This window comes from Osmerus eperlanus, chromosome 6 (genome assembly GCF_963692335.1).
Source record: "Osmerus eperlanus chromosome 6, fOsmEpe2.1, whole genome shotgun sequence".
Taxonomy (NCBI): Eukaryota; Metazoa; Chordata; class Actinopteri; order Osmeriformes; family Osmeridae; genus Osmerus; species Osmerus eperlanus.
Window position 1 is genome coordinate 11,449,702 of NC_085023.1, and position 16,550 is coordinate 11,466,251.

Here is a 16,550-nt window from a genome sequence, read left to right on the forward strand (position 1 = left end):
CCTGTGGCTCAACTGTTAATTTCTCATGGGGCTGTTATGCTAACATAGGCTTAGTCAGTTTTATGAACCAAGCACTCAAGTTAGTCATAAAACCCACTGAACGAAATTATTGCTGAGACCACTCTGGTCTTATTGCAGCTGGGATTGTTTTGCTAATATGATTCTTAATTCGACAATCCATCCAAGATGACAATGCTAAAATACATTTTAAATTAAGATGCTGGATTTTTGTAAGTATAACTAATTAACGTACTCTTGGATAAAAAGTACAAATATTACATAAACGTTAATAAAATAGGTAATCAAACTAGACATCAGACTAGGCTAAATAAAAATAAACTGTGTGGTTTTGTTTAGAACAAACAGATATTCAAATAAACATTAATTAGATATAATAAAGTGTCTCTCTTTGTAGATTGTCATTGTGTCAGGAGAAAGACTTTTGGCAACTACAGATCTTTCTGCCTTGCAGCTCTTACATTTTTAATCAAAAGCATAAAATATCTAGCCAGGTTGAAAGCAATGTTCTCTTTTCACTTCCCAAATCCCAGAAAGCCTTTTACTCAGGAATAGATTCCTCACTTTCCCATGTACACGGCCTTTCACAAGTCAGAATAAATGGTTTAAATGAATCAATAATAATAGACAATTTGGGGCATGAAAACTGTTCTTATTCTGCATATCAAATGCACTTCTGAAAGCATACTTCAGGAAACCACATACAGCTCTGAATAGTTTAAATTACAATTTTACTTTAACTGAACCCTTCACTACAGCTGCAACTAACTTGAACTACAACAATGTCCAAATGCAACAGCACACTTTTATATTTGCTTCAAATTTGCCTTTAAATCTGATCAATTAATATATATTAATATTTCTTGCTACTATTACCGAGATTTACACGAAATATGTTTTACAACTACCAGCCAACCATGCATGATGTTAGCGACATTTTACACTATTTGGGATTTGTATTTTATTTGTAAATATTGTATTTATAAAATATCCCAACATGTGCTGTTGGAGGAGACATAAAGCCAAATTTGGCAGTCCTGTCGGCTGTGGACCAAGGTGTTGTTCAGCACCACAAGGTGCACTTGAGCCAAATAGACTAGGTCGAAAGGGTTACACACAAAGGGCCAACTCTGGTGAAGGATCCACATGGCAAAAGGTCACCTTCTGTATCATGGGGAGGGGCGCAAAACATGTCAATAAGGCCAAGACTGCAGTGCAGCTTGTCCTGAGTTTGAACAGCCTGGAAACAAGTGAAATCCACAGTAGGAAAGTTACATTGTTTTAATGTCTAGTTTTCCATATCAAGCTTATTCACTTCTATATTGTACACATTCCTTCAGTCCCCGAAAAGTGAATGTTTATGAGATATTTGTCTATGAACTTTGTGTTTTTACAACTAGAAACATTTCCATTTCAATCTATCTATATCCAGTTTTTACCATTCTATATCCAGTTAAACATGACCCCTATCAGGTATTTTCTCATTAGTTCATTGTACACATTAACCTAGCACATAGTCCTCTGTCAATGTCTGGTATTGTGCCTAGACACAGGAAATGGTCTGGTAAAACAAGACATTTTTCTTACACATCCGTACAGTTCTAGGTAAGATTGATGCTATTGAGAGGGAGGCAGGCTGTCTACATTAATCATTTGAGTTTAGTTTAGCCCTATAAATATGCCCTCAGCTATTAAACACACTGCAGATGCAAGAGAAGGAAACTGTCACTACAACTTCAGTCAGCACGCACTGCTTTCCCCTGTCCACTCCGGCCACCCATCCCCCCTACTCTCTCAACATTCACTCTTTCGTCTTTTAGTGTACTCCATCCTTTCTGCCTCTTTAAGATGTGGTGGTTGGAATTATATAAGATGTGTCTTTGACGTTGTAAATAAACTATGCTGTCTCCCAGAGTACAAGGCTTGTGTTTTACTTGAGGTTTCACTTCATTTGCTTAATTAGGTTCATTATTTTCAGGGAGGTGTCTAATGTCTTGTGAAGATGAGGAAATGGTGTTGTTATTTATTTAGCTTCTTGGTTGCAGAGTTGCTGCCCGTAAGGGCGGGAAGAGAGCATAACGGCAGCTCAGCAGGTTTCTTCTCAGCAGTGGGTGTGCTGACACTGCAGGAACGGACAGAGGGAGATCAGATTGGGGCTTTGGGGGGTTTACATTAGCCTGTCAGGGCAGTGATTCAACTGTAGGTTTTATTGCACATGCAAACAGAATGTGGAACTGTACTTTCCAACCTTTTAAGTGTGTTAGTCAAATCAAATCAACATTTATTTGTATAGCCCTTTTTACAAGCAATGTCACAGAGGGATTCACATACGCCCATAGAACTGCCCCATAACCAACCTAAACCCTCAAGGAAGGCAAGGAAAACTCCCAGAAAAACTCACGTTGGTCACGGTTGGTGAAAGAGAGTTAGTCGGGGCTAATGGCACAGTACAGTTCATGAGTACCGTGTACCCGGTAATATTATTTGAGAATGCTTTTAACCATAAAATGTTGTATTTTATAAAATAAAAGTATTTTTATGTTGGTAAAGTATATTGTTGATTTATGAGACACAAACATTGATTTGCAGTTCAAAGTCCTTTGGTGCGGTGTTAATGAATAATTAAACAAATGATGCATTGTCAGATCGATAATACTGTAAATCAATGTCCCATCCATTTTATAGCTAAACTTCTTATCTAATTGGGGCACATGTTTGTTGTTTGCACATGTTCTACTGTCTCTTCCACCTCTCACTTGAATGACTAGGTGAATTATTCATTTAATTAGCCCATATGTCCCTGCCATCACAGAAGCAGTTTGTCTTACACTAAGCCTTTCAAATTATACAAACGCCATAGATGAGATTAAACTCTGGAGCTATTTGGGGTTTACGTCTATCTTATGGTCTCAGAGCAGTAACCAGAAACCCCACAGATGTTAAATCAGTTCCACATCTTTACTTCCTCAGCTTTGCACTGAAACCAAATTGCCAATATAATGAAACTGTCTAGATCACTTCTAGACTGTCTACTGCCTAAGAAATGTCCACTACCCTGCTCAGAACAAAGGGAAACCCTTGCTCATGTTTTTTTCGTTCCTGGAGGAACCATAGATTATACAGTTAGGTCCATAAATATTTGGACATTGACACAATTTTCATCATTTTGGCTCTGTATACCACCACAATGGATTTGAAATGAAACAATCAAGCTTTAAGTGCAGACTTTCAGCTTTAATTTCAGGGTATTTACATCCAAATCAGGTGAACGGTGTAGGAATTACAATACATTTTATATGTGGCCCCCCCCTTTTTAAGGAACCAAAAGTAATTGGACAATTGGCTGCTCAGCTGTTCCATGGCCAGGTGTATGTTATTCCCTCATGGGAGTTCGTTATTTCATTGACAAGGAGCAGATAAAAGGTCTAGAGTTCATTTCAAGTATGGTATTTGTGTTTGGAATCTGTTGCTGTCAACTCTCAATATGAAGTCCAAAGAGCTGTCACCATCAGTGAAGCAAGCCATCGTTAGGCTGAAAAATCAAAACAAACTTATCAGAGAGATAGCAAAAACATTAGGTGTGGCCAAATCAACTGTTTGGTACATTCTTAAAAAGAAAGAACGCACTGGTGAGCTCAGCAACACCAAAAGACCCGGAAGACCACGGAAAACAACTGTGGTGGATGACAGAAGAATTCTTTCCCTGGTGAAGAAAAACCCCTTCACAACAGTTGGCCAGATCAAGAACACTCTCCAGGAGGTAGGCGTATCTGTGTCAAAGTCAAAAATTAAGAGAAGACTTCACCAGAGTAAATACAGAGGGTTCACCACAAGATGTAAACCATTGGTGAGTCTCAAAAACAGGAAGACCAGATTAGAGTTTGCCAAAAAACATCTAAAAGAGCCTGTACAGTTCTGGAACAACATCCTATGGACAGATGAGACCAAGATCAACTTGTACCAGAATGATGGGAAGAGAAGAGTATGGAGAAGGGAAGGAACTGCTCATGATCCAAAGCATACCACCTCATCAGTGAAGCATGGTGGAGGTAGTGTTATGGCGTGGGCATGTATGGCTGCCAATGGAACTGGTTCCCTTGTATTTATCGATGATGTGACTGCTGACAAAAGCAGTAGGATGAATTCTGAAGTGTCAATGTGTTGTAATTCCTACACCGTTCACCTGATTTGGATGTAAATACCCTGAAATTAAAGCTGAAAGTCTGCACTTAAAGCACATCTTGATTGTTTCATTTCAAATCCATTGTGGTGGTATACAGAGCCAAAATGATGAAAATTGTGTCAATGTCCAAATATTTATGGACCTAACTGTATTTCGATAAACAGTAGCTATTCCAGCCCCAGTCTTTTTTAACCTAGACATGGATGCGACATTCATAAAATCAAGATGGCTGCGTTGAACCAATTCTTTTTTCCTTGAATTTGTTCGGAGGACTCAAGGGTTTAGCGTTAAAGCACTGAAGCATTGCTTTGTTTACATATTTTCTCTTATGGTTTTCACTCTTGAGAATAGTTACGAGATTGCCTACCAGATGTTAACTTCTGTAATCTTTTTTGTCATGCCAAGATACAGTAGATAGATGGATGGATGGAGATAAATAGATAGATGTACACTTCACAGAAAGGTTACATTAACTACCATGTAACTACATGTCAATTCCTATTGTAACAACATTGCAGTTACATAGGAACTACTTTTTTGCAGTTTTTGTGCACATTAGGCGCACACCCGTTACCTTCAGGATTTCTTATCAATCCTAATTCAAGTACTAAAGTTTATGATGGCCTAAAGGGGTGGGAGTATTACAACTTTATTTTGTGTTTTCAGTGATTATTCATGGTTACACTGAATTGTCTTGACAAGATGATGAAAGGTGTGTGCGTGTGCCTAGGGATCCAGACACTGTAATTGTAGGTGTTTCACTCTACAATTATCATCAGTAAGATCAAATACACAGGTAACTAATTCCTCAGGAATTTCTCACCTCAGAGAGAGTGTGGGGCTGGCTTGGTCAAAGCATTAGGTAAACAAATAAATCCCTGGTAAAATGTTGCATCATCAAATGCTATTTTATTTAATTAAGTCAGTTGAGACAAGAGACCTTGAAAGATCTAATATCAGCCATCTGTTTTCAAAATTATATTGTAAATTATTTCACTGGTCAGTGTTACACAGATGCTTGGCCACGTGTTGCTAAAACTGGAATCAGCTTTTTTTTATGTGACTCCTACGATCAAGGTATGTACACTGTATATAAGAGGTTGTTTGGGACATTTCTTGTGATTTAAGTACTGGGACCCTGGATATTGGGGAATTCCTAGTTGCAAATGCACTGCACTTAACCATTGTTTTTACTTGACATGCATTTAAGAATGAAAGTGCATATTTTGTGTGTTTAGTTTGGCTAATGTGAGATCTATTACAAACTAAATAGTGCCAAAGATACAGTCGAATCAATGGTCTATGTTATTGGGCTGGCTATGGTCTACAAAATATGTTGGGATTCATTAAATCTAGTTAGACCTTGTTAGATGATGTGACTAACCCAACTTGATGATTAAAACTATGACCTTAGACCTCTAAAGATCTACAAGTCAAGGGCATATTTAGGACCTGCTGCCTCCCTAGTTCTAATTACGGAGACATAGTACTTTGGGGGCTGAGAGTACATTGATTACCTCTCCCCAGAGGAAATCCCCCTAGCATTTCATGTCTGTATAAGGTATCTTATCTATATTAAATGTATGAATCATTTAACAAAACGATTCTCAGTGTTGTTCTGGGTTTCCAGTATGTCCTAAACCAGTTAACAGTGAGGCTATTTGAGCCTTGACTCAGTACACCTCCTGTTTTTAGAACTCACATCGTTAATATGCTGTGGTAAATTCAGAGGGACCTTCATTTTTGAGATACTGTATCTATATATATATATTACATATAATAACAATTGACAAGCCGTTTTCAGAGGCTGCTTGGAATACATATATTAGATTACAGTTTACACACCTTTCTCTCTCTCTCTCTCTCTCTCTCTCTCTCTCTCTCTCTCTCTCTCTCTCTCTCTCTCTCTCGCTCTCGCTCTCGCTCTCGCTCTCGCTCTCGCTCTCTCTCTCTCCTTTACTCAAGTTACCTCAAACCAGTCATTTGATATTCAAGGCAGCATTATTGATCGTATTGCCAGAGGCAGCCCTCCAAGAGCTCATTGACAGCAAGTACTTTACAGCAACGAGCACACTTTCCCACTGAGTACAGACACAGCATCAGTTTTCAGGTAAGTGTAAAATTTGAGCTCATAATAACATCAGTTTTCACATCACACCCACACAATATGCCAAAAGATCAGCTAGACACAATTCTAAATGACATTCAGCACTTAAAATGTCAACATTGGTGAAAGTGCTTCACGATTTCCCCGTACAGCTCTATTCAGCTCTTATGTTTGGAATACAGGTATGGTTTTGCTAAAACTGACTGATGTATTTCTATTTATTTAGTCATATTCAAAGAGGAATTGTCAGCCTATTATTCTTCTGTGTCTTAATTCAACAGTTGGCAGGACAGGGAAATGGACACAGTGGGACTGTGTGCAGCACTCATTTACATTCAAGCCTTTCATCAATATTCCTCAATTGCTAGCACACTCACTAGTAATCCTGAACAGCATCCGTAGATGTGCCCTTTATTTCATTTCCCCCACAGAGGCTCAGCTGTGTGATCCATGACCACATGTTTTTCCGCAGACACGAGCACACTATTCTTTATGTTGGCAGTCTTTATTGTATTTCATTTGTGAGCATCCCTCAATTTGAACCTAATGACAGCAATTAGTGTTCAACACAGCCCTCCACCTGATCCACTGCCATTCTCAGAGAAGCATTAAAATAATGTTTCATCAGAAGACCTCATGTTTGGAAAAGCTTGTGTAAACATTTCTGAAACGGATTACAATGTTTTACACGTACAAAGTATCTCAGGACTATAGTAAAACAGTACTAAGCAGCACATAATCAAATATATATTTGAATATCACTGTTATTTTAAAGGATCCTTTAAGTGGGTTTTTTAGACATGAGTGAAAACAGAGCATCGATGAAGCCAAGGTTACATATTGGAGAGACATGAAAACCGTGAATTAGATGAGAAAAATGTTTCTCTGTGAGGCAGGGAGAACGGAAATATTCAACGAGAGAGAAGATGCAACTCAAAAATAATACTCACTCTCTTTCGCAAGTTGTAGGTAAGCAGCAGATTCCGAGAAAAATGGTTTGAGAAGGCGGTGTAGAACTCCAGAACCTTTTGCAAAGCATCTCTTTTGATGACGTGGAGGTCACAGTAGGTCAATGCACGCACGTTGGCACATGCTTGAGCAAGGGTCACTTCCTTCCAGAACACATCTCCAAAAACATCTCCCTTGCCTGTAGGAGTAGAAAAAAGAAAAAAAAATCATAAAATAAGTTGCTTGTATGACCTAACACCAAGGGGTTATTCTCTAACACAAGCCCATTGGACAAGTAGTTCCATAATTCAGTGGAATATATACAAAGTCAATTTCTCAAAGAACAGACCACCCACTAAAATAAATGTCAAAGATTTATTGAAGACATGAATGAGAGATGGAGATGGAGAGAGAAGGTAAAAGTGTTTGGGGTGCAGAAATGTATGTCGCTGGCAAATCATGCCAGCGACAGACAAAGCACCTTATATACTTTCAAACACACCTAAAGTTTTGCATCTACATTTCTGAGCCAAGCCCAACTGACTGGACAATGAATCCCTTGTAACGTCCGAGACTGGACATTCAGAATACATGGAGGAGAAAATGTCTTCACGTCAGAAGACACACCTTTAAAAAGACACACTTTGAGAGACAGTGTGAGAGGGCACTCAATCGTAGCACAGGAACATCTGGTTTCTGAGCATTGAATATTGCAGCACCCAGACCTGTTCAGCCAAAGTCTTATACAGAAAGTTCAAGGAGAAGAACCAGACTCCTCTGGCTAGGAAGCTGATGGCAGATGATCCGTCTGGTCAGGTGAAATATACACAAGTGGCTTCAGAGAGCAGGAAAGTGGAGGCTTGTTGATGGAATTGGTAAATGTTGGATTTAAAAGACAAGATACTATATACTCATCTTAAAGATGTCCTGTGTTTCCAGGATAGATCTAGTAGGTTAACTGACTGGGATAATTAAGCAGGGATAGAAATGGGAGCAGGAACTACATGACAGACAATTACTTCATTTGGCAAAAATGTGGAAACAAATGTAAAACAAAAGTTATTCCAAATATCTTAGAATTGAGCTACTAGAATCTTCTAGGAGTGACTGTAGTCTGAAAACACTCAAATGATACATAATCTGCTCCCATGGTTGCCGCTCCAACCGACATATGACTGTCAGAAACAGCACAGCTCCCAGACATGTTGCATTTGATCAACTCCTTGGAACAAACAAACACAACCTCCAACTGGCACAAACATTTTGACATCCAATGCTTTGTGCACAGTACACTGCCCTGGTTCATTGTGTTGTGAAATGCTAAATCAGCCCTTTATCCATGTATCATAAACATACAAGCACAAAAAATATCAACGCCTTTTTGGTTAAGAAATGTGAAACTGTACCATACAGCTCTTACTCATTCACTCCTCTGGGACATATACATACGGTAAAAGGTTATGTGTGGAAATCGAATATCTCAAACTACAATACAGTAGAATGGCTCAATTAGGTGAGTGCTACAGTACAGTGCATGTGGTGAATTGTATGCTTGCTTAGTTTGAACAGACACAATAGAACTAGTAAAATAAAATTGTGCTTGCATATTCCTAATCCTAAATGTTAATTTGGAAAAAGAGGATTCAAAGCTACAATATTACCAGCATATGGAAGGTGACAAGCTGGTAATAGCTGTGACAACTACCCCCAAAACACGAAAACGATGAAGAAAAAAAATGATAATAGACTATCCAGTGAAAACTATATCAATCATTCGGTAACACTTTATAATAAGTCAACGCTTTTTGGCATTTACAAAGTGTTAACTAATAGTTAGTTAATCCTTTATAAAACATTTTGAAACATTAACAATACATTATTAAATAGTTAATAAGCTTATTATTAAACACTATGTTGATCATTAATAAACACTGTTAAAAATTATGTATTTTATTCATAATACAATTCATAAGGTGTTTGATAACTGCATTATCATACTTTATAGACAGCTTGTTAATATAGTTGCAAACCAGTAGTTTAAAAGGTGTTAATGGTACATGAGCTGGTATAGAAAGCATTAGCAAATGGTGAACAAACCATTTACATTACCTTTATAAAGCATGAGTAAATAACTAACAACATATTTACTTATGTCTTTAATTAATGTATGCCAAGTCGAATACAGGATGTACACTATGCTTTGCAGATATCTTAACAACTATTTTATAAAGACTTACTAATGATGCAACTTCTGATTAGTAATGCAAGTTATAAAGCATTTACTAACTGTTAGTTAAGGCTTTTGCGTGACCTAATCTAAAGTGTGAACTATTTATGCCTTATTAAGCATTTATAGAAAGACTATAGGCCTATAGATGTTGTGTTTTTGTTCTTTAGAAGAAATAGCTGTTAATTTATTTACCTGGGTAATAAAATAGTATTTTATTTCCATTAAGAAGCAATACAGTAGAATTGGTATAAAAGTTGGTTACCCAAAGCTGTATTTTATTTTCAAAAAATGGCTGTAATAAACTGCAAATGTTTAGCTAGCTACTCCTCGACAGGTCTGCAAACGCCTTTGAAAGCAGAGATCTGTTAAAACGTTTGTTAACCGAGACCGTAGGTCGAGGGTTACAAACAAACAAATCGTTTTAACAAATTGAGGCGACAAAGCGTTTCCTGACCTGTCGAAGAGTAAACATTTGGTTTCTTATATACTAACGCTACAACAATATGTGGGAAGATCCCAAATCAAACACTGCGAATCTGGAGCAGACGCCATCTTGTCGGAGCAATCAGCTGCACTTGTACTGGTGACGTCACTACATCTCCAAGGCAACATATCAACAACTCTTTTGAGAACGTCTTCTGATCCAATAAGAACAGCATATTGGTTCAATTGCAACAACAGTACGAGCGTTCTGATTGGCTAATGGGTAGTCATGCCAGCCGCGTATTAAGTCTTTATATTCTATGCGCGTATTGACCTGCGGTCTGATAACGCTACGTATTCTTATTGCCCTCCGCTGATGTCATCTTCAAAATGAGCGAGATCGAGGGGTTTTACTATCCAGATGACAATGAAGACATCAACAGCGACGAGGAAATTCTTAACTTCCTAAAAGAGCAGAAAAGCGTGAACACAGAGATATAAACGACAAGCGCTAGGCAGATTGCTAGGTTTGGTTGCTCAGATTTCAGATTGGTTGCTAGGTACAGTACTGTAGGTGCTAACACCTGAAACACACCGTGTGAAGACTTGAGTAGAGCTGAACAAAACCACGGTTTTAAATGAAAAGAGCTAAAAATGCCATATAATAAACAACTTACTAACCTCGACCGTTCGGTCATGCCGGGAAATATCAAACTGAGGTTATAACGTATCGACCGCTGTCACTCTCGGCTAGTAGAGCTAACTAAGTACTGTAGTTAGTAAGACACATGCCTGTCATTACTTCAATAAAATAGTAATTTTGTGTATCACATTGTGTTGTGTCTGTTTCCTTTTGAGAAACCTATGTTCAGCCTTTGTGAATGTGAGGTTCGAGAATGGACAAGAATACCTTAATAAATAACTTATAAATGTTTAATAAGGCATAGATAGTTCACACTTTAGATTAGGTCACGCAAAAGCCTGAACTAACAGTTAGTAAATGCTTTATAACTTGCATTACTAATCACAAGTTGCATCATTAGTAAGTGTTTATAAAATAGTTGTTATGATACCTTTGTGAATGTGAGGTTTGAGAATGGACAAGAACACCTTAATAAATAACACAAAAGCCTTAACTAACAGTTAGTAAATGCTTTATAACTTGCATTACTAATCACAAGTTGCATCATTAGTAAGTGTTTATAAAATAGTTGTTAAGACATCTGCTAAGTATTAGTGTACATCATGTATTCGACTTGGCATACATTAATTAAAGACATAAGTAAATATGTTGTTAGTTATTTACTCATGCTTTGTAAAGGTAATGTAAATGGTTTGTTCACCATTTGCTAATGCTTTCTATACCAGCTCATGTACCATTAACAGATTATAAACTACAGGTTTGCAACTATATTAACAAGCTGTCTATAAAGTATGGTAATGCAGTTATCAAACACCTTATGAATTGTATTATGAATCAAATCCATAATGTTTAACAGTGTTTATTAATGATTAACATAGCATTTAATAATAAGCTTATTAACTATTTAATAATGTATTGTTAATGTTTCAAAATGTTTTATAAAGGATTAACTAACTATTAGTTAACACTTTGTAAATGCCAAAAAACGTTGACTTATTATAAAGTGTTACCAATCATTCCAAAGAGGAAGCTCTAATAGTAGGTAAGGGACAGGACCTGACACAGAACCATGGCTGTGCTACTTGCGGCTATGTAATAATAGTATTGCTCCCTCAGAGACCATTTTGTTTGGGTGATATAACACCAGTTCTCCTGTGCCTCAGCTACACACCCATTGCAATTTGTGAGTTAAGATGTTGATATTTGCTCCCAGTCAGGATGCCACACTTCAGAGGCGTTGTTAGACATAAAACTCTACTGGGGCACAGGCCCCTATATATTTTTCGCATTCATTTGAGCACAAATACTGTTTTTTTAAGTTTCATGTAATATTGTTTTTATGTTTTAGTCAAAATAAGATGATCGGTAGGCCTATCATTTAGAAACTATCTTTAGTTTTATAATGTTTTCTTAGCCTACCTCAATTCTAACTTGTGTGCGGAGTCTGACACCTGGACTTCTGTGTGCTGCAGTGGCTATTAGGCAAGCTCAGAAGTGTGCGCTGACATGGAATTCTGCATGCATCGGTTTGTGTTTTCCGTTAAACAGTTTTACAAGCTTTGATTGGGATACTGCGTAAATTTTTTCTGGGATTATTAATCTAAATTAATGCACTGACTAATAAAGTAAATTGTTAAAACTCAAACTTTAGATTTTACTGGGGCACAGCAGATTTATACTGGGGCACGTGCCCTAGTAAAAAGGGTCTAATGACGCCCTGCCACACTTGTATCTTGGATGTCGTCATCTCCAAGTCTGGCAATAGCACATTGATCGACACAAAGGTTCCATCATGTTTGAACAGTGCAACACTCCTGAAGTTTGCGGACGACACCACCCTTATTGGGCTCATCTCTGGTGGAGACGAGTCTGATTATAGGTGGGAAGCGGCCAACCTGGTGACCTGGTGCAGCCAGAACAACTTAGAGCTCAATGCTCTTAAGACAGTGGAGATGGTTGTGGACTTCAGGAGGAACACAGCCCCACTCACCCCCATCACCCTGTGTGACTCCCCAGTCAACACTGTGGAGTCCTTCCGCTTCCTGGGCACTATCCTCTCCCAGGACCTCAAGTGGGAACTGAACATCAGCTCCCTCATCAAGAAAGCACAACAGAGGATGTACTTCCTTCGGCAGCTGAAGAAGTTCAACCTGCCAAAGACAATGATGGTGCACTTCTACTCAGCCATCATTGAGTCCATCCTCACCTCCTCCATCACCGTCTGGTACGCTGCTGCCACTGCCAAGGACAAGAGCAGACTGCAGCGTATCATCCGCACTGCTGAGAAGGTGATTGGCTGCAATCTGCCTACCCTCGAGGACCTGCACACCTCGAGGACCCTGAGGCGAGCGAGGAAGATTGTGGCCGACTCCTCCCACCCTGGACACTCCCTGTTTCAGTCACTCCCCTCGGACAGAAGGCTGCGGTCCATCAGGACCAATACCTCACGCCACAAAAACAGTTTCTTCCCTTCCGCTGTTGGCCTCTTCAACAAGGCCAAGGGACCACACTGACTCTAATGACTTCTTGCTTAAAACACACTGCTTTTTGCACTGCATTACAAAATGGTATCTTGTACATTTGTATCTTTTGTAATATTTGTATTTTTGTATTTTTATATTGTAATTTACGGCAACTTATATTTTATTTTATTGTATATTTAATTCTATTCTAATCCCACTTAGTACTGCTAGTTTATGTACCCTTAGTATAGATAGTCCACATATTTACATTTTAGGTATATGTTTATTGTATGCACCTTCCTGCCAAAGCAAATTCCTTGTCTGTGCAAACTTTCATGGCGAATAAATCCCATTCTGATTCTGATTCTGATTCTGAAAAGGCCGTTAACTCACCCAGAATTGCCACCACCTCATCATCCTGAATGACCTCCAAGGACCCGGACACGACAAAGCAAAGGCTGTCCACGCTTTCGCCTGCATGGTAGATGAGGTCCCCTGGGGCACAGTGGATAGTCTGGAACTCCATTGCCAGGGCTCGGAGGCATCCATCACTGGCCAATCGGAAAGCTGGGTGCTCTTTGAATACTTTCCGGTTGAGATGGACACAGATATCTGCCCTCATGTCCTTGGGACATATCTGCAACACCTGAAGAGGGGAGGGTGGGTGGGGAGAAATAAAGGAAATAAAGTGAGAGAAGTTGTCCCTGATACTGCTATACAATAAAACTATTCCCCTGGAGGCAAATCCTACATACATTAACACAAGTATTTCAAAGTATAGGACAAAAGTCAATGGTGTGAACTTGTGCGCTCAGACCATGCCTAATTGAAATGGGCAACAGCAACAGAAATGTTCTTAAAACGTGGGTAGTGGACTTCCTGTCATCGTCATGTGATGACATTAAGTAACCAAAATAATACCCTGTAAGACAAAGCACACACAATTGACAATTCTTTAGAGTTTTATGTTGTATGTATGTACAACATGTCACTTCAAAAAGAGAACATTTGAAATATTCTTGGTGTATTGGATGGGTGGACTGGTTGCGGGACAAAGGGTTTTGGGCTGGCCTAATATTAGTCAAATACACGCTCTTATACTTGAAAATATTTAAATAATATGAACATTTTATGCAAAGTGTTTAGGTTTGTGTGGATTGTTCATGCTGCTTTGTATATTTAGCCAAAAGACTTCTGATACTAACAAGTAGTGCAAAGCAAATACATCTCACTCACTCCAACAAAGAAGAATAAAAAAGATGTCAATAAAATAATCATGCTTGTATCAATATTGTAGACCAGGACACCTACATAAAGCTTCATAAGCCAATCAATAGGATGAAACCCTGTGCTTTGCACTCTTTGTGTAAATATCAAAGGTCATCAAGCTGCTTTTGGCCACATCAAACTGCTGACTCAACTTTTTACTTACAAAAATGCACCCCCTCTATTCATAGACCTACACCACAATGAATCCCACATAATAACCACTATGTACCAAAAAAGACCTGGGCAAAGAGTAAACGATGTCAGGTTGTTTGTGCACTTCTGGGACAATACCATGTGCTGCATGATGTCAGTCTTTTTGAATCAACTTAAGTTTTGCTCAGGTCTGCTACCTAATACCACGTTAACACAAACCAAGTGTGCAAGCTCTAGCATGCAGTAAAAGCCAACATGGGAACAGCATGCAAGGTAATGAATATCTGGCTTACAGTTTGAGATACCTTTTCAGTATCTATGCCCCGAGACATGGACCAGGTGGATGCAATGTAGTCCATAACTCTTTCACTCAGTCCCTTAGGCACTTGGTAGAGCTTGAGGAAATCCCGGACACTGTTCAGCATCTCGTGGTAGCGATTTGTGTTGGCATACATCTGCTGGAAGATTGTTGTCACATTTCCAAAGATAGTGGCATACAGCAGGGCTGGGGAAGATAAGGATGATATGACATGACTGAGAAGGTGGGTTAAGCAAAGATAGGAATTGAATGAAATGGTTATCATTTTATTATACTAAGTAAAAATGACAAGGATTATCACGTATTAGTAATCACTATATGTCAATTGATTTATTTAATAGTAAAGGAGTAGTGCACTCTTTAACTACAGTGTTGAAAGAATTTAGGGGGAAATGTCTTCAAAACATAATTGAATCCTAATTTCACAGTATGCCAATTGTTTTTTTTTAAGTAACCTTTTTTGAGAACTCAACTGTCCAGTAGTCAGACAAAAATATTGTTACCATATGCCAGACTTCAGTTGTCATTGAAATGCTACAGTGACAGTGTCACTGTAGGTCAGCAGTAGAACAATACAGGCATCCATAACAAGAATAACAAAGACAAGGTGACAAACAGTTTGTATTCTAAGAATCAGAATCAAAAAGGGTTTTATTCAACATGAAATACATTCAACATATAGGATGCATAAATCTTAAATAAGTGGTGTACAAGTCTAACTATACTAAAGGTACAAAGTCTAACTAATACTAAGGGGCTAAAGTATGTCAAAATGTAGAATAAAATAAAATATAAAATAGCTATAATATACAATATAAAAATACAGAAATACAAATAGGACAGGGTGTCATTGTGCAGATAAAGTGTTAAAGTCAGTGTGAGCCCTTGGCCTTGTTGAAGAGGCCAGCGACGGATGGGAAGAAACTGTTTTTGTGGCGTGAGGTTTTGGACCTAATGGACCGCAGCCTTCTGCCGGAGGGGAGTGGCTGAAACAGAGTGTGTCCAGGGTGGGAGGAGTTGGCCACAATCTTCCTCGCTCGCCTCAGGGTCCTCGAGGTGTGCAGGTCCCCGAGGGTTCACCTTCTCAGCAGTGCGGATGATACGCTGCAGTCTGCTCTTGTCCTTGGCAGTGGCAGCAGTGTACCAGATGGTGATGGAGGAGGTGAGGATGGACTCAATGATGGCTATGTAGAAGTGCACCATCATTGTCTTTGGCAAGTTTAATTTCTTCAGCTGCCGTAGGAAGTACATCCTCTGTTGTGCTTTCTTGGTGAGGGAGATGTTGTTCAGTTCCCACTTGAGGTCCTGGGAGAGGATAGTGCCCAGGAAGCGGATGAACACACAGTGTTGACGGGGGAGTTGCACAGGGTTATTGAGGTGAGTGGGGCTGTAGTCCACAACTATCTCCACTGTCTTAAGAACATTGAGCTCTAAGTTGTTCTGGCTACACCAGGGGCCTCATGTATAAACGTTGCGTACGTACAAAAAGCTTGCGTACGCTGGTTTTCACGCACACTTTGTGATGTATAAAGATTTACTTGACGTAAGAATGTGCGGGCCGTCACAGAAAGTTTTGAGCAGACGTGAGAATGTGCGGACCGTCCGCAAAGTCTTGTCTGGCTCTGTAACATGGCGAATTCTAACTGAAAAGTGCCGAAACTCACCAAACATTACAAAATAAAGTTTCCACTACAGTTACTGTCATACTTCTATGACGTTGACTATTCCAAAAACATAAAAAATTTGATGGATGATCACATCAAAATGCCAAAACGGGAAATGATATATATAGGCT

At 38.9% G+C, this 16,550-nt stretch overlaps 1 protein-coding gene across 4 annotated transcripts in view; it reads right to left on the reverse strand.

Annotated features, from left to right (window-relative positions):
- Window positions 1–16,550, reverse strand: part of kcnh1a (potassium voltage-gated channel, subfamily H (eag-related), member 1a) — a 38,447-nt gene that overhangs the window by 4,663 nt on the left and 17,234 nt on the right. For 2 of the 4 annotated variants that reach the window (XM_062463479.1, XM_062463476.1), the window contains 3 exons: window positions 14,742–14,941; window positions 13,408–13,660; window positions 7,259–7,455 (listed from right to left, as the gene is read on the reverse strand). In XM_062463479.1, the coding sequence (XP_062319463.1) occupies window positions 7,259–7,455; window positions 13,408–13,660; window positions 14,742–14,941 (650 nt within the window). Of the gene's footprint in view, window positions 1–7,258; window positions 7,456–13,407; window positions 13,661–14,729; window positions 14,942–16,550 lie in introns of all 4 variants that reach the window. The other 2 variants (XM_062463477.1, XM_062463475.1) reach the window with 1 other exon arrangement.